The following is a 19,077-nucleotide window of genomic DNA, read 5'->3' on the forward strand; positions in this document are numbered from 1 at the left end:
GAGGAACAGAAGCATTTAACTCCAGCAGCATTCATAAGGTAGAGGGCATCATAAATACAGATACATACCTGGATCCTGGGCCAGCCAAATAACATGGATCCTTCACAAGACCAAAGCCATTGTTTTCCCCCAAAAGCACATCCTTAAAACACAAGAGGCACAGTGTTATTACCAACAAACGGGTATTTAAATTTACCAAGGGGGTGGAGGTATAAAGGAGAAGGAACATTTATTGGAGGTCCACTATTTATTATCAGGCATCATGGTGGCACTCTTACATACTAACCCATTTCATCCTCAAAGCCCAGGAAGTACTGTTAATCCCACTGCATTGATGAGGACACAGGCCCCAAGAGGTTAACTTTCCCAAGGTCACAAGTGGCAGAACCTCAGTCTACCTCACTGGGTGCCTCTCCTAACAAAGACATTTTCTAAACAAGAGAAGTCTGATAACAATTATCTCTGGACTTCAAACGACTCTTATACTTGAAATATTATGATGAAAATTAAATCAAAGGGCCAAGCTTTCAAAACAGCAATAGGGAAATATGGGAGATGCCAGGAAAAGGAGAGTTTATTGAATTCAGCAAAACCTCAAGAATTAGATATGAATCTGGCTTGTAATCAGGTTGAAATACATTCTCTCTGGGAAAAACATCTCACCCACATGTAATGTCAGTAACTCTGGGGACACTTCAAGGGTAGTCATTATTTGTTTTTGTTTTAAATAAGGGTAGATATTAGTTTCCTGAAAGGGCTGTAGGTCAGTTTTTGTTAGTGTAAGATCAGTTCATATGTACAGGTCCCTGATGAAGATAATGATGTTGCTATTGATAAAACTCTCAATTATTTATGATAATAGGAGACAGGTAGAAAATAGGAAAATTAAATCCACATGTAATCCCTAAACTTAATTTCAACAATTTATTTCACCATTTATTCTGTCCAAAGGGCCGATTGCTTTTCATCAGCCCACCCCTCTCTCTCTCTCTTTTTCTTTTTTCTCCCCCCAATCATTGGTAGAGGTACTAAGAAGCAACGAAAAGAGCCAAAGGTGGGTGGGAGAAGGTCCAAAGAAGAAACAACCCTGAATATTATTAGTAACTGCAGCTTCCCCCTACTCGGCATTTACTGTGTGCTGGACACTCAGCCAAGCTCCTTATAATCCTCAAATGATGTGCCTGGAGCTGTGTTAGGCACCTGACATTTCTTCTGTAATTTAATCTATAACGATGGGGAGAGGGGAGGTAATTGCAGCTCAGAGAGGATAAGTATCTTACCCACAATTAAGTAAGCAGCTAGGATTCAAACCATGATTTCCTCAAAGCCTAAGGTCGATCTTTGGAATCTTAAGTTGAATGGTGGCTGAGCTGGATACAATCAGATGTCAGTGCTTTGAGAAAAAGGAATTCCATGTGTCTCTGATTTGCTCAAGTATCACTAGAGGGAATGGGAATTCCTACTCTCCGCAAAAGCCTACGGTCCCTTTATAACCAACAAGGACCTACTGTATAGCACAGGGAACTCTGCTCCATATTCTGTAATAACCTAAATGGGAAAAGAACTTGAAAAAGAACAGATACATGTATAACTGAATCACTTTGCAGTACACCTGAAATTAACACAACATTGTTAATCAACTATACTCCAATATAAAATAAAAAGTTTAAAAAAAAAAAGTCTTTCCCCACTCCACCCCCTCTGTTGACATGAATGTTCACCCTCGCCAATAATTAACTGGAAAAGCCTATCTAGGTCCCCTTAAAGCTCCTAACCTAGTAACGTTCAAATATATATTTCTACTCTATTATTTCCTTTGAATTACAGTATGAGCTTGATATTTCTGTGGGTGTATATAAAATAAAAGAACTCAGACCCAGTAATAGGGCATTGAGAGAACTCTACATCTCCTGTCAATGGAAATACCATTTGGACAGAAGGAAAATGCCTTCCCAACCTAGCAGAAAGCCCAAGGAGGATACATTCCTGTTGCATTTATTTGCTTAGATTGGGCACGTATGCACTTTCAAAGAAGACTTGATTTTCTATAAACCGGTAAGAAGTATAAACTATTATGACAATTTAGGAAAAAGCAGTGGCAATGGGAGAAATACCAGGTATAGAGTTATGCCAACAGAAACTTGTTAAGTGTCTGTTTTTGTTAATTGTCTCTAACTTCTTTTGACCGACTTAAAAGTACACCAGTTCTTATTCTTCATTAGGCACAGTACAGTTAGAACTATAAACCTGAATCCCATCCAATTCCGATTCTCACTCTTCCTTTGGATTCTGAATTAAATATCCTAATATCTCTATGACCAATGAAATATGAAGACAGTATTCATCTACTTTGTAATATCAGCTTCAAGTATCTGCTGAAATGAATTAGAAATTCAGCTTTAAAAATTTTAAATGTTATTTAAATGTATAACAGTAATTGATAAATGTTAAAATGAAATCAATTCACTGGCTGGAGTTTTCAGATATAAGATGTTTAACTCTCACCTCCCTCCAGTCGCCCAGTCTTTTTTGATACCGGGAGGTAGCGTGGTATAGCGACTTAAAACCTCTGGAGTCAGATAGTAGGGGGTCAAAACCTTGCTCCCACTATGTTGGGCAAATTTCTCAGCCTTTCTGTGCCTCAGTTCCCTTATCTATAATATGGCGATAACAACGGTATCGCCTCCTTTGCATAGATGTAGGATTAATTTTAAGCTTATAAAACACAGTACAGTGACTGGCACATAGTAAACATTTGATTATTAGTAGCTATTTGTAACTTTACATTTTGTGGAAAGTTGATTCTGTTATTTATCCCCAAGCTTGTTGAGAGGTACTAAAAATGATATACAAGTTGCATCCTACAGAATCAAGACTACATCCAACATTGTGGGGTTCCATGCATTGAGCAATTTCCTCAGCAATCAAATGTCTGTCACATCATCACATGGTGAATGTGCTACGTATAAGAAATGAAGGTCTCTGAAAATACAGTGAGAACCAGAGAAGACTCTAACTCAGCATCTGGAAAAAAAAAAATACCCCACCAGGAATCTTATTTCTCCAAAAGGTTTCTTTTTATAGCCTCTGCTATATTTTAGATCTGTGCCAACGAACAGGTGTAAATTTCCATCTCCAAGGCAGAAATGTTTGGATTTTTTCCTGCAGCTTTGCGGGGCCTACCTACTTTAAAACAGTGAAGTTTTCTAAAGTCTCACAGAAAGTAGGAAATAGCCAAGAATTTGATGTGCCCTTCAGCTCCATCACTAATATCCATTTGTTCTGCAATTACACCTTTAAAATTAAGAGGAATTAAAGGAGAGGGAATGGGAGGCTGCTTGTTCAGAGATGACCACAGCTGGCTAAGGAGAGGCCCAGGGCTGCTGAGTGTCTGAGCAGGTCTCAGGCTACAAAAAGGTGGCAGCCTTCTACAGTCATCGTTTCAGGCCCAAGAATGATCAAGTTTTATAAACAGAGAAACTGATTTCCATGCTGACCTTGTTTGGGAAGCAAAAACTATCCTCACTAATGGACTTTTGAAAAGGAGCTGAATCCTTGCCCAAAGCTTGTAAAATCCTGCTCTATTAGCATCTGCCTGGCAGGAGCAAGCAGCATTTGTTGGGATGCCTCGGACTGAGCCAGCACCAGAAACAGACTCCATATTTTGGGTTTAACTCAGCCAGATGATTTAGTCGCTACAGGGTCACTTAATTTCTGAGAGTCCTCTGAAGCTGGGATGAGAAAAATAGTTATTTAACACCTTCACCAAAGCTTAATGATAATGGTAAAAGTTACTGGAATTTATTCAAATAAATAATAATATCTTAAAATATTAACCACAATAATTATGTGGAGACTAGTTTTATTTTGTTTTTCACTAGTTCTACAACTAAGGTAGATAATGGGTGTATGAAGAAGATGCAAGGGGCAGACCTTGCCATGGACCAGTCTCAGGGCAGGCACGGTGCAGCTGCTGAGCCAGGGAATGAAGGAGGAAGCCTAAGAACACAGTCTTGATGCAGTTGCAATCTGGGGGATGATAACCTATTTTCAGAATCTGTAGGAGCAAAGCAGCGCAGATAAAGTATTTCACGTTGAAATATTTCCCCCCTCTGGCGTCATATTCCTCACATTAAATAATTTCTAAATATGGTACTCGCTTTATTAAAGAGAACATAAATAATGTTCTGTATTTAGCTGTCTTTCTAGAAAGTTTTTCAAATAATACCAAATAATTGGGATTTAATTGGGATCATTTCTCTATACTGCCTATGTTTTAGCTCTATTTCCCAGTTTACCAGGCTTGAGAAGTATCTGGAAGGGAAGGCAAAATAACATTCATAACCAGCCAACAAATTCCTCAAGAGAGAATAATGACATCGATCAGAAGATGATTTCGTTTTCACCTGAACATTTCTATTTTCTTTAGAACATGGGGAGAGAAATAAAGAAAATGTTTGTTCTGCTACACGGTGAGCTAGCAGAACCGTAGCTAGCAGAACAGCTAGTTTGATGGGTGAAGCCCATCAAACCACCTGAAATGGCATGTTACACATATGGATTTTAAAAGCGTCTTAGGGGTAGGATAAGGACTGGAAATTAGCTCTGTTCTTCACGCTAAGGGGTGAAAAACAGCTACTGGAGGCTTATGGAGGATTGCCTCTATAGACTGTGTGTGTGTGTGTGTGTGGGTGGGTGTGGGTGTGGGTGTGTGTGGGTTATATTGGGGAGAAGATATTTCTGAAGAGAAAATATCTGGGAGGGAGCAGTATTTTCTCACAATGCTGTGCGTATGTGTGTTGCAGAAGCAGTGCAGCAGACAGATGTCTCAGGCAGTAACGGCTAACTCTTCTTTGTCCGAAGCTGTTTCCTCCAACTCAATGCCTCCCCCACACAACCTCCAACTCTTTGTCAACATCCTGCTCATCCTTTATAGCCTGGTTCAGATCCCTTCTCCTTCAAGAGATGCTCTCTTAGACCCTCTCAGAATTACTATCCCTCCCATAGCATCTTATTTATGACCACTCCCAAAGCATTCACTATTCGTGTTAGTTATTTATACCTAAGTTCATAGTCCTTGCTCAATTGTGAACCCCAGAAAGGCAAGACCCTTATTTTCCCTTACGTTTCCTTTAAACCTATAAGCAGTCCTTTTCGTAAAACATATGCTCTACAAATGCTTGCTGAATGATTACATTCTCTGCTGGGGAAAATAGAATCTGAGAAGGGACAATGGAGGGGTATTCTCCCCTGTGGTAACATATATGTGAATTCCTCACATCTTCTTACCTGGGAAGGGAACCATGAGGCAGGACATCGACCTGCAGTGCATGTGGAGCTTGAGGATGGGCTAAGAATTAGGGGAATTAATAGACTCCTGGAGTCAGAGTGCTCGGATTTTACTCCTAGCTCCGCCTAAAATTTCCAGTGGAAAGCACCTCGTGATCTTTTCATAGTCTGGAGACTTTATGAGAGAATTGGAAAGTCTGACATTCTCCTATCTCGCCACGATAGTACACAGAAAGAGACAGAGAGACATGGATTTGATATGGATAATATACTCCACCACATAGGATTATTTTGAGCGTTAATGAGATAATAAACATAAAAGCATACTTAGTTGAGGGCCTGGAGCTCAATAAACCAACAATTATCAAAGTCAATAACTATACTTATTTTGTAAATGCAGAAGTCCAATAGAAACAGAAGGTAGGAAGCTAACGTCTTTAAAATACTGAGACATAGCCTCTACTGCATGAACTTAAAAAAAGAGAAAAGAAGCAAAACAAACAAAAAAACAAAACGCAAAAAAAACCCCAAAACAAAGAAAAAAGATAACCCCTAAATTTTCCTAATCTAATTCTTACACTGAGAAGTGGGTGACACTAAAATGAAGTTATTATATATATGTATATACTATATAATACATACATACTATATACGTATGTGTGTATATATATTATATACACTTGTCTCCCAGTATCCCCAGGGAATTGGCTCCAGGACCCCCAGGGACGGATACCAAAATCCACCTGATGCTCTATACTGATAAAATGGCATAGTATTTGCATATAACCTACACACATCCTCCTGTATACTTTAAATCATCTCTACTTACAATCTAAATACTATGTAAATAGTTGCTGGTGTGCTGGCAAATTCAAATTTTGCTTTTTGGAACTTTCTGGAATTTTCCCAATATTTTCCATTCCAGTGCAGAACCAGGAATACGAGGCCTACTGTGTGTGTGTGTACACATATACATCTATATCCATTGATACACACACATATATATGTATAGATATCTATATCGGTATACGATACATGTATCTACATAAGACATCTACACAACTGTATCGATATCTATGTATTATATATCTGTATCTCTGTAATGATCTCATCAGACAGGGGCACTGAGAAAGCACCTTATGAAAACGAATGCTACTCTCTTGCGTGTAAAAGGAAAACGAAGAGGAGAGGAGGGGTTAGAGAAGCCGCACTAAGGCTTCCAGGGTGCAAGGGGCAGTGCTAGGACCCGCTGGCTGCACATACCTGGCGCTTGTCAGCGGTGGGAGATGACCGTGACCTCATGTGGACAGGGACGGCCTGGACGCCTGAGCGCTCCAGCAGGTCCTCGGCCGACATGGACTTCCCGGACCTCCCGGCCGCGGATCCCCACGGGGAGGGCTCCCCAGGGGTCCTGTCCAGCCTCTGGGGGCCCTTTGGACCGCCGTTAGCTCCACCGAGCAGTTCTCTCGGGGCTTGGTCTCCGCGGCGCCGTTCCCCGAGGTGGCGGCCGCCGGCAAAGGAGCTGCTGCGATCTCGGGGGGTCCGTGGCAGCTCCCCGCCACCCCCTTCCGCGGTGGCCGGCTGGAGGGCGGCCTCCCTGCGGGGCGGCAGGCTGGGCTCCCGCAGAGAGGAGAGACTGGAGGCCGCTGCGAGGCCGGGGCCCTCGGGCGCGGCCTGGAGGTAGGCGCTCTGGGCGCGCTCCCGCAGCGGCCCGGGCTCCTGGAGGCCACAACCGGCGGCAGCGGGCCGCTTGCCAGTCTTGCGCTGAATGTAGTCGGCCAGTGCGCTCTGCTGGAACTGCTTCAGCTCGGGTCCCGACAGGCTGAGGGTGGAGCAGGCCCTGCCGTCTCGCTCGAAGATGCGGCGCCGGTCAGCCACCGAGCTCTCCGCGAACTGAGGTCCCTTCCTTGGCGGGCCTGGGGGTGCCGGCTCGGCCTCCTCTGAGACTCCCACCTCGTGCATCTTCTCGGGCTCCGAGTACGAGCGCTTCTTCTGCTCGGGGGTCAGGTGCCTGCGCGGCCCCCTCCGGGCGGCGGGGGGCGCGAGCCGGGCAGGGTCGCCCTCAGCCGGGGTCACGCTGTGCCGCTCGCGCGGGGTGTGCGGGGAGGCGGAAGCCGGCACCTCCGGGCTCCGCAGCCCCACGTGGGCCGAGGCGGGTCGCAGCCGCCAGGGCCTGGCAGCTGTGGGCGTCCCCGGCTCGAGGTCCCGGCGTCGAAAGGAGGTGGCGCCCAGGACGCGGGACTGCGCATCCTTTATGCTGTTCCGGTAGGCGCGGCTGAAGGGGGCATCCTGCACGGGCGAGTCTGGCGTGCGGGGCCGGTCATCGGGCCACACGGCCTCCTTCTCGGCCTCGCTGAAGAGCTGGAAGGTGCTCTGGCTGCGGAGCAGGCGAGCGTCCCGCCTCGGCTGCTGACCACACGGCTGCCAGGAAACCTCTTCCGACATCGGCTCCCCGTTTTTGCAGTGCGGCTCCCCATTGCCTAGGGGTTCAGTGGATTCGGAAAAACGGATATGGGCCTTTGTCTCCTCCAAGTCATTCCCCAAAGTATTAGAAGTTGGGAGTGTCCTGCTGGGCCTGTGGTTATAACCGTAACTAGAGCTGCCCGCACTCGGAGGTCTCTGGCTCCCTTGCTCTCGTTGCTCGATCTTGGAAACCTTCTCCAGCACCGAGCAGTGGGGCTTCCCATACTGGAAGCCCTGCAGAGCCAAGGCGCTGCTGGAGCTGAGCCTCCTTCGGCCCAGACTGGATGTCTCCTGCGGGGGTGGGGAGGGCAGCTCTTCATACCTTGGGTCTGAACTGTGGAATGAAGCCAAGGCACTGGTTCTCCCCTCAGGCCTGGGATAGGAAACTGACCTGTCCAGCTGGCTCCTGTGATCAGGAACAACAGTCCTTCCAGAGTCCTCTGCCTTGGTGCTGACTGCACAGGTGGACGTGCCTTCCAGGTAGATCTCCTGGGCTCCCCCTCCTAGATCCAGGCTGCTTTGCCTTCTTAGACCCTCAGGAATGTTTTGGAGGGAGGAGAAGGCAGATGTGGTCTTGCCGAAGTTGCTTGGCATGCTCTGGCCCAGGCTGCCTCTCTCGAGCCTCCGCCGGAGGTTGGCATTGTGGTCTTCATGGAAATCACCCTCCCAAGGCTCTGAGGGCAGGAAAGATCTCTTGTCTTCACCCACTTGCCAGGCCTGAGCCAGAGGGGATTGGAGGCTGTGGTAATTAGAATATTTGTTGCCCTGGGTGCTCTTTCTCTCACTGGGATGTGGGCTGTCGCCTTGGAGAGGTGTGAGAAGTCTCTTCAGGGAGGTCTCCTCGTTTTCAGGCACTGAGAGGAAATGGACTTTGTAGGGGACACATTTGGCCGAAACTTCAGGTTTCCTCTCTCCTGGGGACACTGAATCATGTTCTAGGGGCTGGCAGAAGGCAAAGCCAGGCCTGCTAGATCCACTTTGGTTCCCATTCTCATCAAGGGGGGCCGTCTTGTCGCAAGCTCCCTGCGGAGCTGGATACCCGCCCTCCTTGGCCAGCGCAGGGTAGAGGGTGCCGTTACCACTCACGGAAGGCCGGGGCACCTGGGCAAAGTGTGGCTCCAGGGAAGGTACTGGGTAGATGCCAGTCGACAGCAGAGGTTGGCCAGGTTGGGCCTTCTGGGTGTAATTATGCTTGGGCTTCACTGGGGGGCTGTTTTCTGGACTCTTCTCCAGCACAGTATGCAGCTGTTCCTCTATGAAGGGAGATTTCAGGGTGCCTGCAGAGTTTGCCTGAGGCCGGCAGAACCGTTTCTGATCAAGGCTAGACCAGGAGCCAGGCCGTTCTCGCTGCCGGAAGGCCGCATAACTGTCACTCCGAGCCGGGGGCAGGGGCACACCCACTTTAGGAGGCAAGTTGTCCGCGGTGGTCTCCAAGGAGCTGGGGCAGTGCTGGCTCCAGGAGGGGGGTGCCGCTTCCTTGCCCCGAGGAACACCAGGCCATTTCTCATAGCCCCGACCATCTGCCAATGCTCGGGCCTCCTTACCTTGCAGGAGCAGGCCTGAAGAGTTCACCTCATACTCTGCTGAGACCCCCCTCCGGGGATCATAGACCGTCTTAACATAGCGAATGTCTGCCTGCCTCATCCCTTCTAGGAGGCCACCTCGAGCAGAAGTGGTGTCCACGGAGCCTGAACGCTCCCGGCCAGAGATGCCGGGGGCCGGATATTCGAGGATGCTAGAACCGGCGGAGAAGGAGCTGTAAGCCGAGTCTCTCTTGTTATGGAGGTGGCCAAGCTGCTCAATGCTGCTGGTAGACTTGGCCGGGGAGAGAGGGTGGCAGGGCAGGCATCCCCCGCTGGGCTCCAGGCTGTCCGTGCTCCCCTGGGAGCTGCACCGGTCGGGGCTCCGCCTCAGATAAGCATGGTCATAGCCGGAGAGGTCCCTGGTAGAGGAGCTGGAAGAAAGGGCGGCAGAGCAGTCAGCAGGGAGTCCGTATCATTCAGCAGGCTTACAGGCACGGGACCCAGCCTATAAACGCACCCTTGGGAAAGATGTTTGGTTTCTGGAAGGGTGGGGGGAAAGGGCCATATTTGGGCCTCGCTCAGCCTCCCTACGTGTCGTCACTAGGAGTAACTGCCCAACGCTGCAACCTACATGCCACTCATCAATCACCCAGGCTCGCCGAGGGAGAAGCGGGGAGCACGAGGAAGCCACACGGCCCCTGGACACGGGCGGCACACTGATGGGATGTGCTCCATGCCGGAAGTGACATTCTGCACATGCCAAGAAATGAGAGAGGTGGGCGAGGAAAGAGGAAGAAGAGTGATGGAGACTGACATTTTATGTCTCTTGGGGCGTCTGTGGGGAGAAGGGGAAAGCTTAGTAAGAGACCAGGCACGTGAATGGGTGAGGGAGACTCTGCACATGTCCACGGTTTTAGTTAATATCTTTCCTTTTTATGGAATTGGAGGGCTACTCCCTGGCAATCTTCCTGGAATCTCAACTGTACAAGAGACAGTTTGTTTGTGGGGGAGAGAGCCAAACACAAAACTGAAAGAGAGAAATACTGAGAGAATATTATAGAGCTAGAAAAAGCGGATGAGAGAGAAGGAGAGGCAGGCTGGATAAGAAGCTTTAATCATAGGAGGCTCTTGGGTGCTGGGAGCCAGTCACCCACGGACCACTTCCCAGAGTCTGGGCAAAGCCTCATACACTGGAGGGTAAGACCTCCTTCACGAGCTCGTCCAGGTGATTTTCAGAGCCTGCTTGGGGGAGGGGGAGTGACTCTCACTCCTGGCATCATACACCCCAGAAAGTTGCCCTAAGACAGAATTACTTATAATTAGCTTTAATTATAAAATCAAAATATACTTCACCCCAGCATGTTGGGGGAGAGAGGACATGGACATAGGAAGGAGTAAGTAGCTCAAAAATCAAACAGCAGTCTCAATAGTTCAAACATTTGTGACTCACTGTTCTCTAAAGAAGAGAAAAGAAGTACTAAGAGTTCTTGCCTGAGGTTTTCCATTTTAAAATGAATAGGCCTTTAAACACTATTAAAATTCATGGAGCTATTATTATATTTCTAGATCTCATGTAAGTAAATATGGTGTCTTAATGGCCGAGTATGCAATAATGCTTTGTGGCTGGACTGTCTCCAGAGTATATGGGAAGAGACTATAGAAAGATCACCTGCTGAGTCAAAACTGGCGCTGGAATTCAAGGAAAAGAAGACTACATTTTCAGCAACTCACCCTAAGAATAATTTTCTCTATCAAGGGAAGTGAACTTACTGAATGGAGCATCCTGCTTTGGGAGGGACAGGTATAAATTCAAGGGAGAAAGGAAGGGAACAGCTCCAGAGCCAACCAGATTAGGGAAGTCAGTCCTGGCACCCAGTGGCATGGTATATGTCACTGCCAGTTTTTACTCCCACTCCCCTCTAAATGAAGAGGCTGTGATGAAAATGCACATGACACGGCTCAGTTGAGGATAATCCCATATGACCCGCTTGTACTTCCCTTTAGCTCCTCTAACAGAAGATTCAGAGCTAATACTTTGAGGGCACATGGAAGCAGTAGACCCCACAAGGGCTGTTTTGCTCATCAATTCCATGCAGGTGGTAGACACTACTTAATCCTCCTCCCAACTGCTAAGAATTTTAGCAGTCTTTCACTAAAAGGGCAATTCAAATCTAATTTAGGAGCATGCAAAAAAAATCAAAGTGAATAAACCGATGGCTTTACTGTAACACTGTTGAGTGGAAGGAAATGCCACCACCAACATATCTCAAAATACAGATGGTATCTAGAAATATGAAATCACTGGTAAATCTCTAGCCAGGCAGAGCAAGGGTAGAGTGGGTTCCATCCTGTAGCCAAGGGAAACTTAACCCACCATTCCTCAGATGGAATGCATCACATGAGGACCAGAAGTGCTCTCCCTGCTACTCAGGGAGGGCTGTGTCCCTGCTGAATTCCCATTCCCAAGATGACTGGGAACTAAGACCAAGTGACCTATGCCATGCCATGACATGGAGTGCCCTGACATCACCCTCTAGGAACAAGTTCTTCTACTGTGTTCTGGAAGCAGTCATTCTGACTACCCTTGCCATTCCTGCTTCCAAGATGGGGTACTCTTTTTTTTTTCTTTTTTTTTTCTTTTTTTTTTTTGCGGTACACGGGCCTCTCACTGTAGTGGCCTCTCCCGTTGAGGAGCACAGGCTTCGGACACGCATGGGCCCAGCCGCTCCGCAGCATGTGGGATCCTCCCAGACCGGGGCACGAGCCCGTGTCCCCTGCATCGGTAGGCGGACTCTCAACCACTGTGCCACCAGGGAAGCCCAATGGGGTACTCTTAATGATGGTTGAGAAGAACTTGGCATGAAGGTCTTCAAGCCCTGCAAGAGTTGCAGCCAACACAGAGACAGACTTACTCTTAAGATGAGTGCATCAAGTGTGTCAGAGTTCTTACTGTGGTCTGACAACTTCTCCTACCTCATTTTCTACCGCCCTCCTTCTTGCTCACCGCACTCTGGCATAATGGCCAACTTACAGCACCTCAAACCCATGAAATAGGACTTCCCTGGTGGCGCAGTGGTTAAGAATCCACCTGCCAATGCAGGGGACACAGGTTCGAGCCCTGGTCCGGGAAGATCCCACACGCCACGGAGCAACTAAGCCCACGTGCCACAACTACTGAGCCTGCGCTCTACAGCCCGCGAGCCACAACTACTGAAGCCCGCGTGCCTAGAGCCCATGCTCTGCAACAAGAGAAGCCACTGCAGTGAGAAGCCCGCGCACCGCAACGAAGAGTAGCCCCCGCTCGCCGCAACTAGAGAAAGCCCGCACGCAGCAACGAAGACCCAACGCAGCCATAAATAAATAGACAGACAGACAGACAAATAAATAAATAAATAAATAACCCATGAAATACATTCCCACGTCAGGGTCTCAGGGCCTTTGTACTCGCTGTTCCCACAAAAAAGGAATGCTCTTCACCTGGGGCAATCCCTTCCCCTTATTCAAGTCTCCGCATCAGAGAAGACTTCCTGCTACTCACTAAAAAGCACCTCTTCTGTCCTTACTCCCTGTTACTCTGCTTTACTTTCTTCATGGCACTTACCACTACTTGACATCACATCACCTCTGTTTGAAAGTATTAATATTTTCTAAATACTTAAACCACAGCAAAAAGCACAAGTGTAGGGCTTCCCTGGTGGCGCAGTGGTTGAGAGTCCACCTGCCGATGCAGGGGACACGGGTTCATGCCCCGGTCCGGGAAGATCCCACGTGCCACGGAGCGGCTGGGCCCGTGAGCCATGGCTGCTGAGCCTGCGCGTCCGGAGCCTGTGCTCCGCAACGGGAGAGGCCACAACGATGAGAGGCCCGCGTACCGCAAAAAAAAAAAAAAAAAGCACAAGTGTATGCAAACATTTCCTAAAGCGTACTCCCAGAATATTAATTGCTTAGGTGACCAAATATGTTTGGAAAATACTGGGCTAGATGACTTAAATAATTGTAATTACTTTAAGACTCCTGAGTCCTTAATAAACTTGCTCATGTGATGTTCTTAAAGGAAAATATACTAAGCAGTGTTTTCTAAACTTATGTGACCCTAGAAACTTTTTCCCAAGGAGTATCTAATGGATTATTATTCCATGGAACACACCTGGGGAAACAAATACAGCAGGCTGGGGGTTTTTTATGTCTCATTCAGTCTTGTATCCTCAATAATCAGAAATCAGCTGAGACGTAGTGGGTATTCCACACATATTTGCTGAAGGAGTGAATCAATGAACACATACTGGTTCTTTAGAGTTTTGATACTGTTATTTCAGCCTCTTAGGAGGGGACCAGACTACACGGCTTTTCAAGGTTTCTTCTAAAGTACATAGGACTTTAGAAGTCCTAATACTTTAGGACCATTGTGAGATTTCTGTATGACAGCAAAAAGGCAGTGACAAGGATCTGACAGAAAGAGGCTGAAATACAATTTCGGTGGAATTCCAGATCCAAGCCAGCTTGCAGGCAGTGAAAATTACATGTCTCCAGTCTCTCTGAACTTCTCTCTCCCTCTCTCCTCACTCCTGCCTTTCCCCATCCCTAGAGCTCCCTCTTTCTCCTGCTTAACGAGAAGCAGATCCACACATTTAGGACTGAGACTAAGTAATATTCCTGGTTTCTGGAACTGTCAGAAGTCTGTCAGAGGGATGCCGCCCACCAGACCACTAGATGCCACTGTATTCCTCAGAAACGTGCCAGGGGAGCTTCTCCGTCTACAGCTGCCAAGGGCTGACCCTCTGAGCAGAACTCAGAGCTGCAAGCCCGAGGCATGGAATGAACAGACCCCAGGATGCTCTGGGCTGCAGTAGGAGCTGGGTAACCCGAGCTTCCCTTTCTCCCTCTCTCTTCCTCCACAGAGCTTTTGTGCTGAAGGTCATTGTGTCAGCGGGAGGCTGTTCTGAAGCTTGAATTAGAGGGCAGACTGGTAGGTACAGTACAAGATCCACCTGCCTCTGGAGGTTGGGATGAGGAGGAAACAGCAGGTAGAGAAGCAGAACCTTCAGAATATTGCGCATCTGATGCCAACACCATGTCTCTCCTGAGGCCTCTTGGAGCTCACCATCGTTACTGCAAGCACTTATTCTAAGCACCGACTGCCGTCGTCTTATTGCTGCCTTTGGACAGGCTTGTATTTTAGGCCGCAGTACGACTTCAGGTTTAGGGACTCCTAAGGCTAGCGGTTAGGAGGCTCCGGAGGGCCCCACTGTTTAGGGGTACCCTGTTAACACACTCCTGCATTTTATAAGTGTGTGCCGGTTTATGCCATTGACCTAGTCCATTACTAGGTTTCACTGTACCTCTGACAAGTCTTCAGCCTAATTGTTGTAATTAGTTTTCATAGTTACTGAGTGCTCACTATGTTCCAGGAACTACACTAAATGTTTTGCATGTTATTTTGCTTAATCCTCACCACGAGCCAATGAGATCTGTATTATGAATTTCATTTTACAGACAAGGAAACCCAGATCAAAGAGGTGACGTGATTTGCTCAAGCTCATGCAGTAGGCGGTGAAGTGGAGATTTAAGCCGAGGTCTCACTTGAAAGCCCAAGTAGCTCACCATCGAGCTGTCCTTCCCTCACACTGTTAGGCCCCTGCATCTAACCTGCTGCAGGCCTTCAACACCGCTGCGCCCACAGAGCAAAAGCGCTGTGTCTGCACGGGGCGTGGGCACTGCCAGCAGCTCTGGTCCCAGAGCACACGTGGCTCAGATGGCGAGAAGAAGTCCTTCGGGGGTATTGGGAGGGGCACGGGCAAGCGAGAGGAGTGTCTGCAACAAGGAGGGCGACCAGGAAGGTATCCTAACGTGCTGGGAGCCATGCCCACCAGTCAGAGCTCGAGGATTTGGCCCTTGAGTTGACCAGACATGAGTGTTAGGGGTTCTGAGTCCTCGCCCAGTGCGTACCCACCGCCTGGTAGTTAAGCCATCCTTCCAGAAACATCCTCCACTCCCTGATACAGACAAGCACTTGCATCTCATTTGTATGTGGGACCCATATTACCTTGACTTTCCTACCTCCCCACCATAACCTGTATATCCAAGTACTTCCAAAAAAGTGCTAAGTGACAGAGCCTGCCTCCCTGGGATCAGAAGATGGATTCCAATTTGCACGGCTCCAAGTCTGTAGTAAATGTAGGGGCGTCCTGACTTAGTCCTTTAATATAAAGAACTAAGTAGGTGGTCAGGCTTGGCTCCCTTCTCCCCAGTCCCCTTCACTTGTGTAAGGTCTGATTACTATAATAAATCCCTTCTCCTGTAACAACCGTGATGGCTCTGCTCTTCTCTGACTGGACCTTGACTGGTAGAGTGACGAGAAAAGCAGAGGAAGAATAACTAGTATAACTAGTGTAGAGGAAGTACAGGAGATTACATGCAACGGCTTTGAAACCTAGCTTGGATTTGAGTCTTGACTTGGGTACTGATCAGACGTTTGACCTTGGACAAAGCCATCTTTCCAGCTTCAATGTCCTGTCCTGCGAAATGGAGTTAAGAACACTGTACCTGTTTCAAGGGTGTACAGGAAGGACCACATGAGGTGATGTATACATTGAGCGGTCCTCGGTGTGTTAACTGTTTCGATTGGAGCTAAGCTGGATAACTGGCTTTAACAGAAGGAGAAAAACCAACTGGGGAGTTCAAATACTGAATAAAATCATTCAGATAAAAACCAGATACAGAGGAATGGATAAAGAAGATGTGGTACATATATACAGTAGAATATTACTCAGCCATAAAAAGGAACAAAATTGGGTCATTTGTAGAGACGTGGATGGACTCAGAGACTGTCATACAGAGTGAAGTAAGTCAGAAAGAGAAAAACAAATACCGTATACTAATGCATACATGTGGAATCTAAAAAAATGGTATAGATGATCTTATTTGCAAAGCAGAAATAGACACAGACATAGAGAACAAACATATGTAGACCAAGGAGGAAGGGGGTGGGGTGGGAGGAATTGGGAGATGGGGATTGACATATATACACTATTGATACTATGTATAAAATAGATAACTAATGAGAACCTACTGAATAGCACAGGAAACTCTACTCAATGCTCTGTGGTGACCTTAATGGGAAGGAAATCCAAAAAAAGGGGGATATGTATATACGTAGAACTGATTCACTTTGCTGTACAGCAGAAACTAACACAACATTGTAAAGCAACTATACTCCAATAAAAATTAATTTAAAAAACCAGATACATATTTGAAGAAAGCACACTAAGCACTGAGGGAGGGAGTTGTCAGTTTTTCTAGTATAGTGCTATAACGTGTGATTGAGAAATGTCTGACTGAGAATCAATAGGCCCCATAAATATCTCAAGTGAGCAGTCAGTGTTCAAAATACTCCTGTCCTCTCTTCATGCCAGTCTGGCCCAGGATATGAAGATGACTCGTACACACATTAGGGGTTTTAAGAGGATGAGGATAGTGGGTAGAGAGACTTAGTACTCAAGATAAGTATAAGAAAACAATCTTTTCTGGGAACGGGACATTTGAAAGTAAGAAGCCCCTGGGTCTCAGCTGTGGCCACTTACCTGGAATGGTAGCTCTGGGGCCAAGGAGTGCCAATCGTGCCCTGAGATATCTGCATCATGCTGGCATCAGGTTGGTTCTCCCCAAATTTGGTTGAATGCCAAGAATGAGGTCGGCCCGCAGGTTCACTGCGCCTGGGGAGACACAGGAGAGGGACCCCCAGCGTTAGGAGCAATCTCAGCTGATCTCTTCACCAATGAGATTTATGGACTTGGAAGCAGAGGCTGCTGTATCCTCGGAGATGGAAAACAATCAAGTAAATACTGGAAAATGGATCTTACTGCTCACTTCTCTTAGTAACCATCATTTTTTTCTGCTTTATTCATATGTGTATTTTCCTTTTCATTCTGACATGATTTCAGTTACATAAAAATATTGCAAACTTAGTTTAAAGAATTTCTGAATAAACCCTAGTGCACTGTTGGTGAGAGTGCAAACTGGTACAGCCACTATGGAAAACAGTATGGAGTTTCCTTAAAAAAATTAAAAATAGAACGAACAGTATGATCCAGCGATCCTACTTCTGGGCATATATCCAAAGAAACTGAAATCAGGATCTTAAAGATATATCTGCACTCCCATGTTCATTGCAGCATTACTCACAATAGCCAAGATATAGAAACAACCGAAGTGTCAGTGGATGAATGGATAAAGAAGATGCCATGTATACATACAATGGAATATTATTCAGCCATGGGAAAGAAGGGAATCGTGCCATTTGCAACAACTTGGATGCATTATGCTAAGTGAAATAAGCCAGACAGAGAAAGACAAATACTGAATAATTTCACTTCTATGTAGCATCTAAAAAGGACAAACTCAGAAAAACAGAGTAGAGTGGTGGTTATCAGGGGTTGAGGGGGTGGAGAAAATGGGGAGATTTTAGTCAAAGGGTACAAACTTCAAGTTATAAAGACTAACGGGTTCCGGGGATCTAATGTACAGCATGGTGATTATAGCTAATTCCGTATCATATACATACTTGGATGTTGCTAAAGGAACAGATTTTAAATGTTCTCACCAGCCAAGACAGAAATGGTAACTATGTGACTGGATGCAGCTGGCATCTAATACAGTGGTGGTAATCATTTTGCAATTTATAAATGTATCAAATCAAGATGTTCTACACCTTAAACTTGCAGTGTTATGTACCAATTATATCTCAATAAAGCTGGAAAAAATCCCACATAACCTTCACCTAGCTTTCCTACATGTTAACATTTCATGCTTTATTAATTCAAGGCACATGGAGTTGCCTTGGTCTTTCTTTGCACTACTTATCCATATATAAATATGGGAGCAATAATTCCTGCCCACCTCCCAAGGGACTTCCTGGGGATTTTGAAGTTCTCTGTGATATCCTGATGCTGGATAAATGCTATTATTTTAATATCTTGGTAAGAACTACATAAAAACTACCAGCTACCTTGGTGTTAACACTCTGATCTGCGGAGTATAAACAACAAGATGCTCTCCAAAACAGTTTCTCATTTTGCAAGTCAATGACTTCACCTTTAAACATCCTGCCCTTATAACACAAAGAACTGACAAAGCCAAAGGGGAAAAGTGGGTGTTCTTCAGACTGCAATACTGAAGGATGGATGAATTTGGTAAGGAGAATTACACTACTATAGAAGGTCAGAGTCAAGAGAGAGTGGCTGGGGGGCTTCCCTGGTGGCGCAGTGGTTGAGAGTCCACCTGCTGATGCAGGGGACACGGGTTCATGCCCCGGTCTGGGAAGATCCCACATGCCATGGAGCGGCTGGGCCCGTGAGCCATGGCCGCTAAGCCTGCGCATCCGGAGCCTGTGCTCCACAACGGGAGAGGCCACAACAGTGAGAGGCCTGCGTACCGCAAACAAACAAACAGAAAAACAATAGCAAGGCTCCCTTTTAAATGTAAGCTATCCAGACCTTTCTTCAATTTCCTTCCCATTCATTCAAAGGCATCCATAGAGACTTTCTACATGGCAGCCACTATGCTGGCACTGGGGATCCAAAGAAGAACAAAGTAACACTAGACCCAAATAATTCACAGTACAGTAGAAGAGACAGCCAAGTAAACCGCTATAAGACACTGAGATGGGTTCCGTAATCGAGAGCTGTACAAGGTGCTCAGTGAACTCAGAAGAGGCAGTCACCGAAAACACGAAACCGTGAAAGATTTCTCCAGATGGCAGGGGGCGGGAAATGAAAGAGAAGGACATCCACGTAGAAGAAACAGC

General features: G+C 46.6%; 1 protein-coding gene across 5 annotated transcripts in view; it reads right to left on the reverse strand.

The window, feature by feature from the left end:
* Positions 1 to 19,077, reverse strand: part of SHROOM3 (shroom family member 3) — a gene marked incomplete at its 5' end in the record, with an annotated part of 329,672 nt that overhangs the window by 26,972 nt on the left and 283,623 nt on the right. For all 5 annotated transcript variants that reach the window (XM_082611413.1, XM_082611414.1, XM_082611412.1 and 2 more), the window contains 3 exons: positions 69 to 142; positions 6,553 to 9,706; positions 16,856 to 16,987. In XM_082611413.1, coding sequence (XP_082467539.1) covers positions 69 to 142; positions 6,553 to 9,706; positions 16,856 to 16,987 — 3,360 coding nt within the window. The remainder of the gene's footprint in view (positions 1 to 68; positions 143 to 6,552; positions 9,707 to 16,855; positions 16,988 to 19,077) is intronic.

Source organism: Mesoplodon mirus, assembly GCF_964341445.2.
Source record: "Mesoplodon mirus genome assembly, chromosome: 2".
Lineage (NCBI taxonomy): Eukaryota > Metazoa > Chordata > Mammalia > Artiodactyla > Ziphiidae > Mesoplodon > Mesoplodon mirus.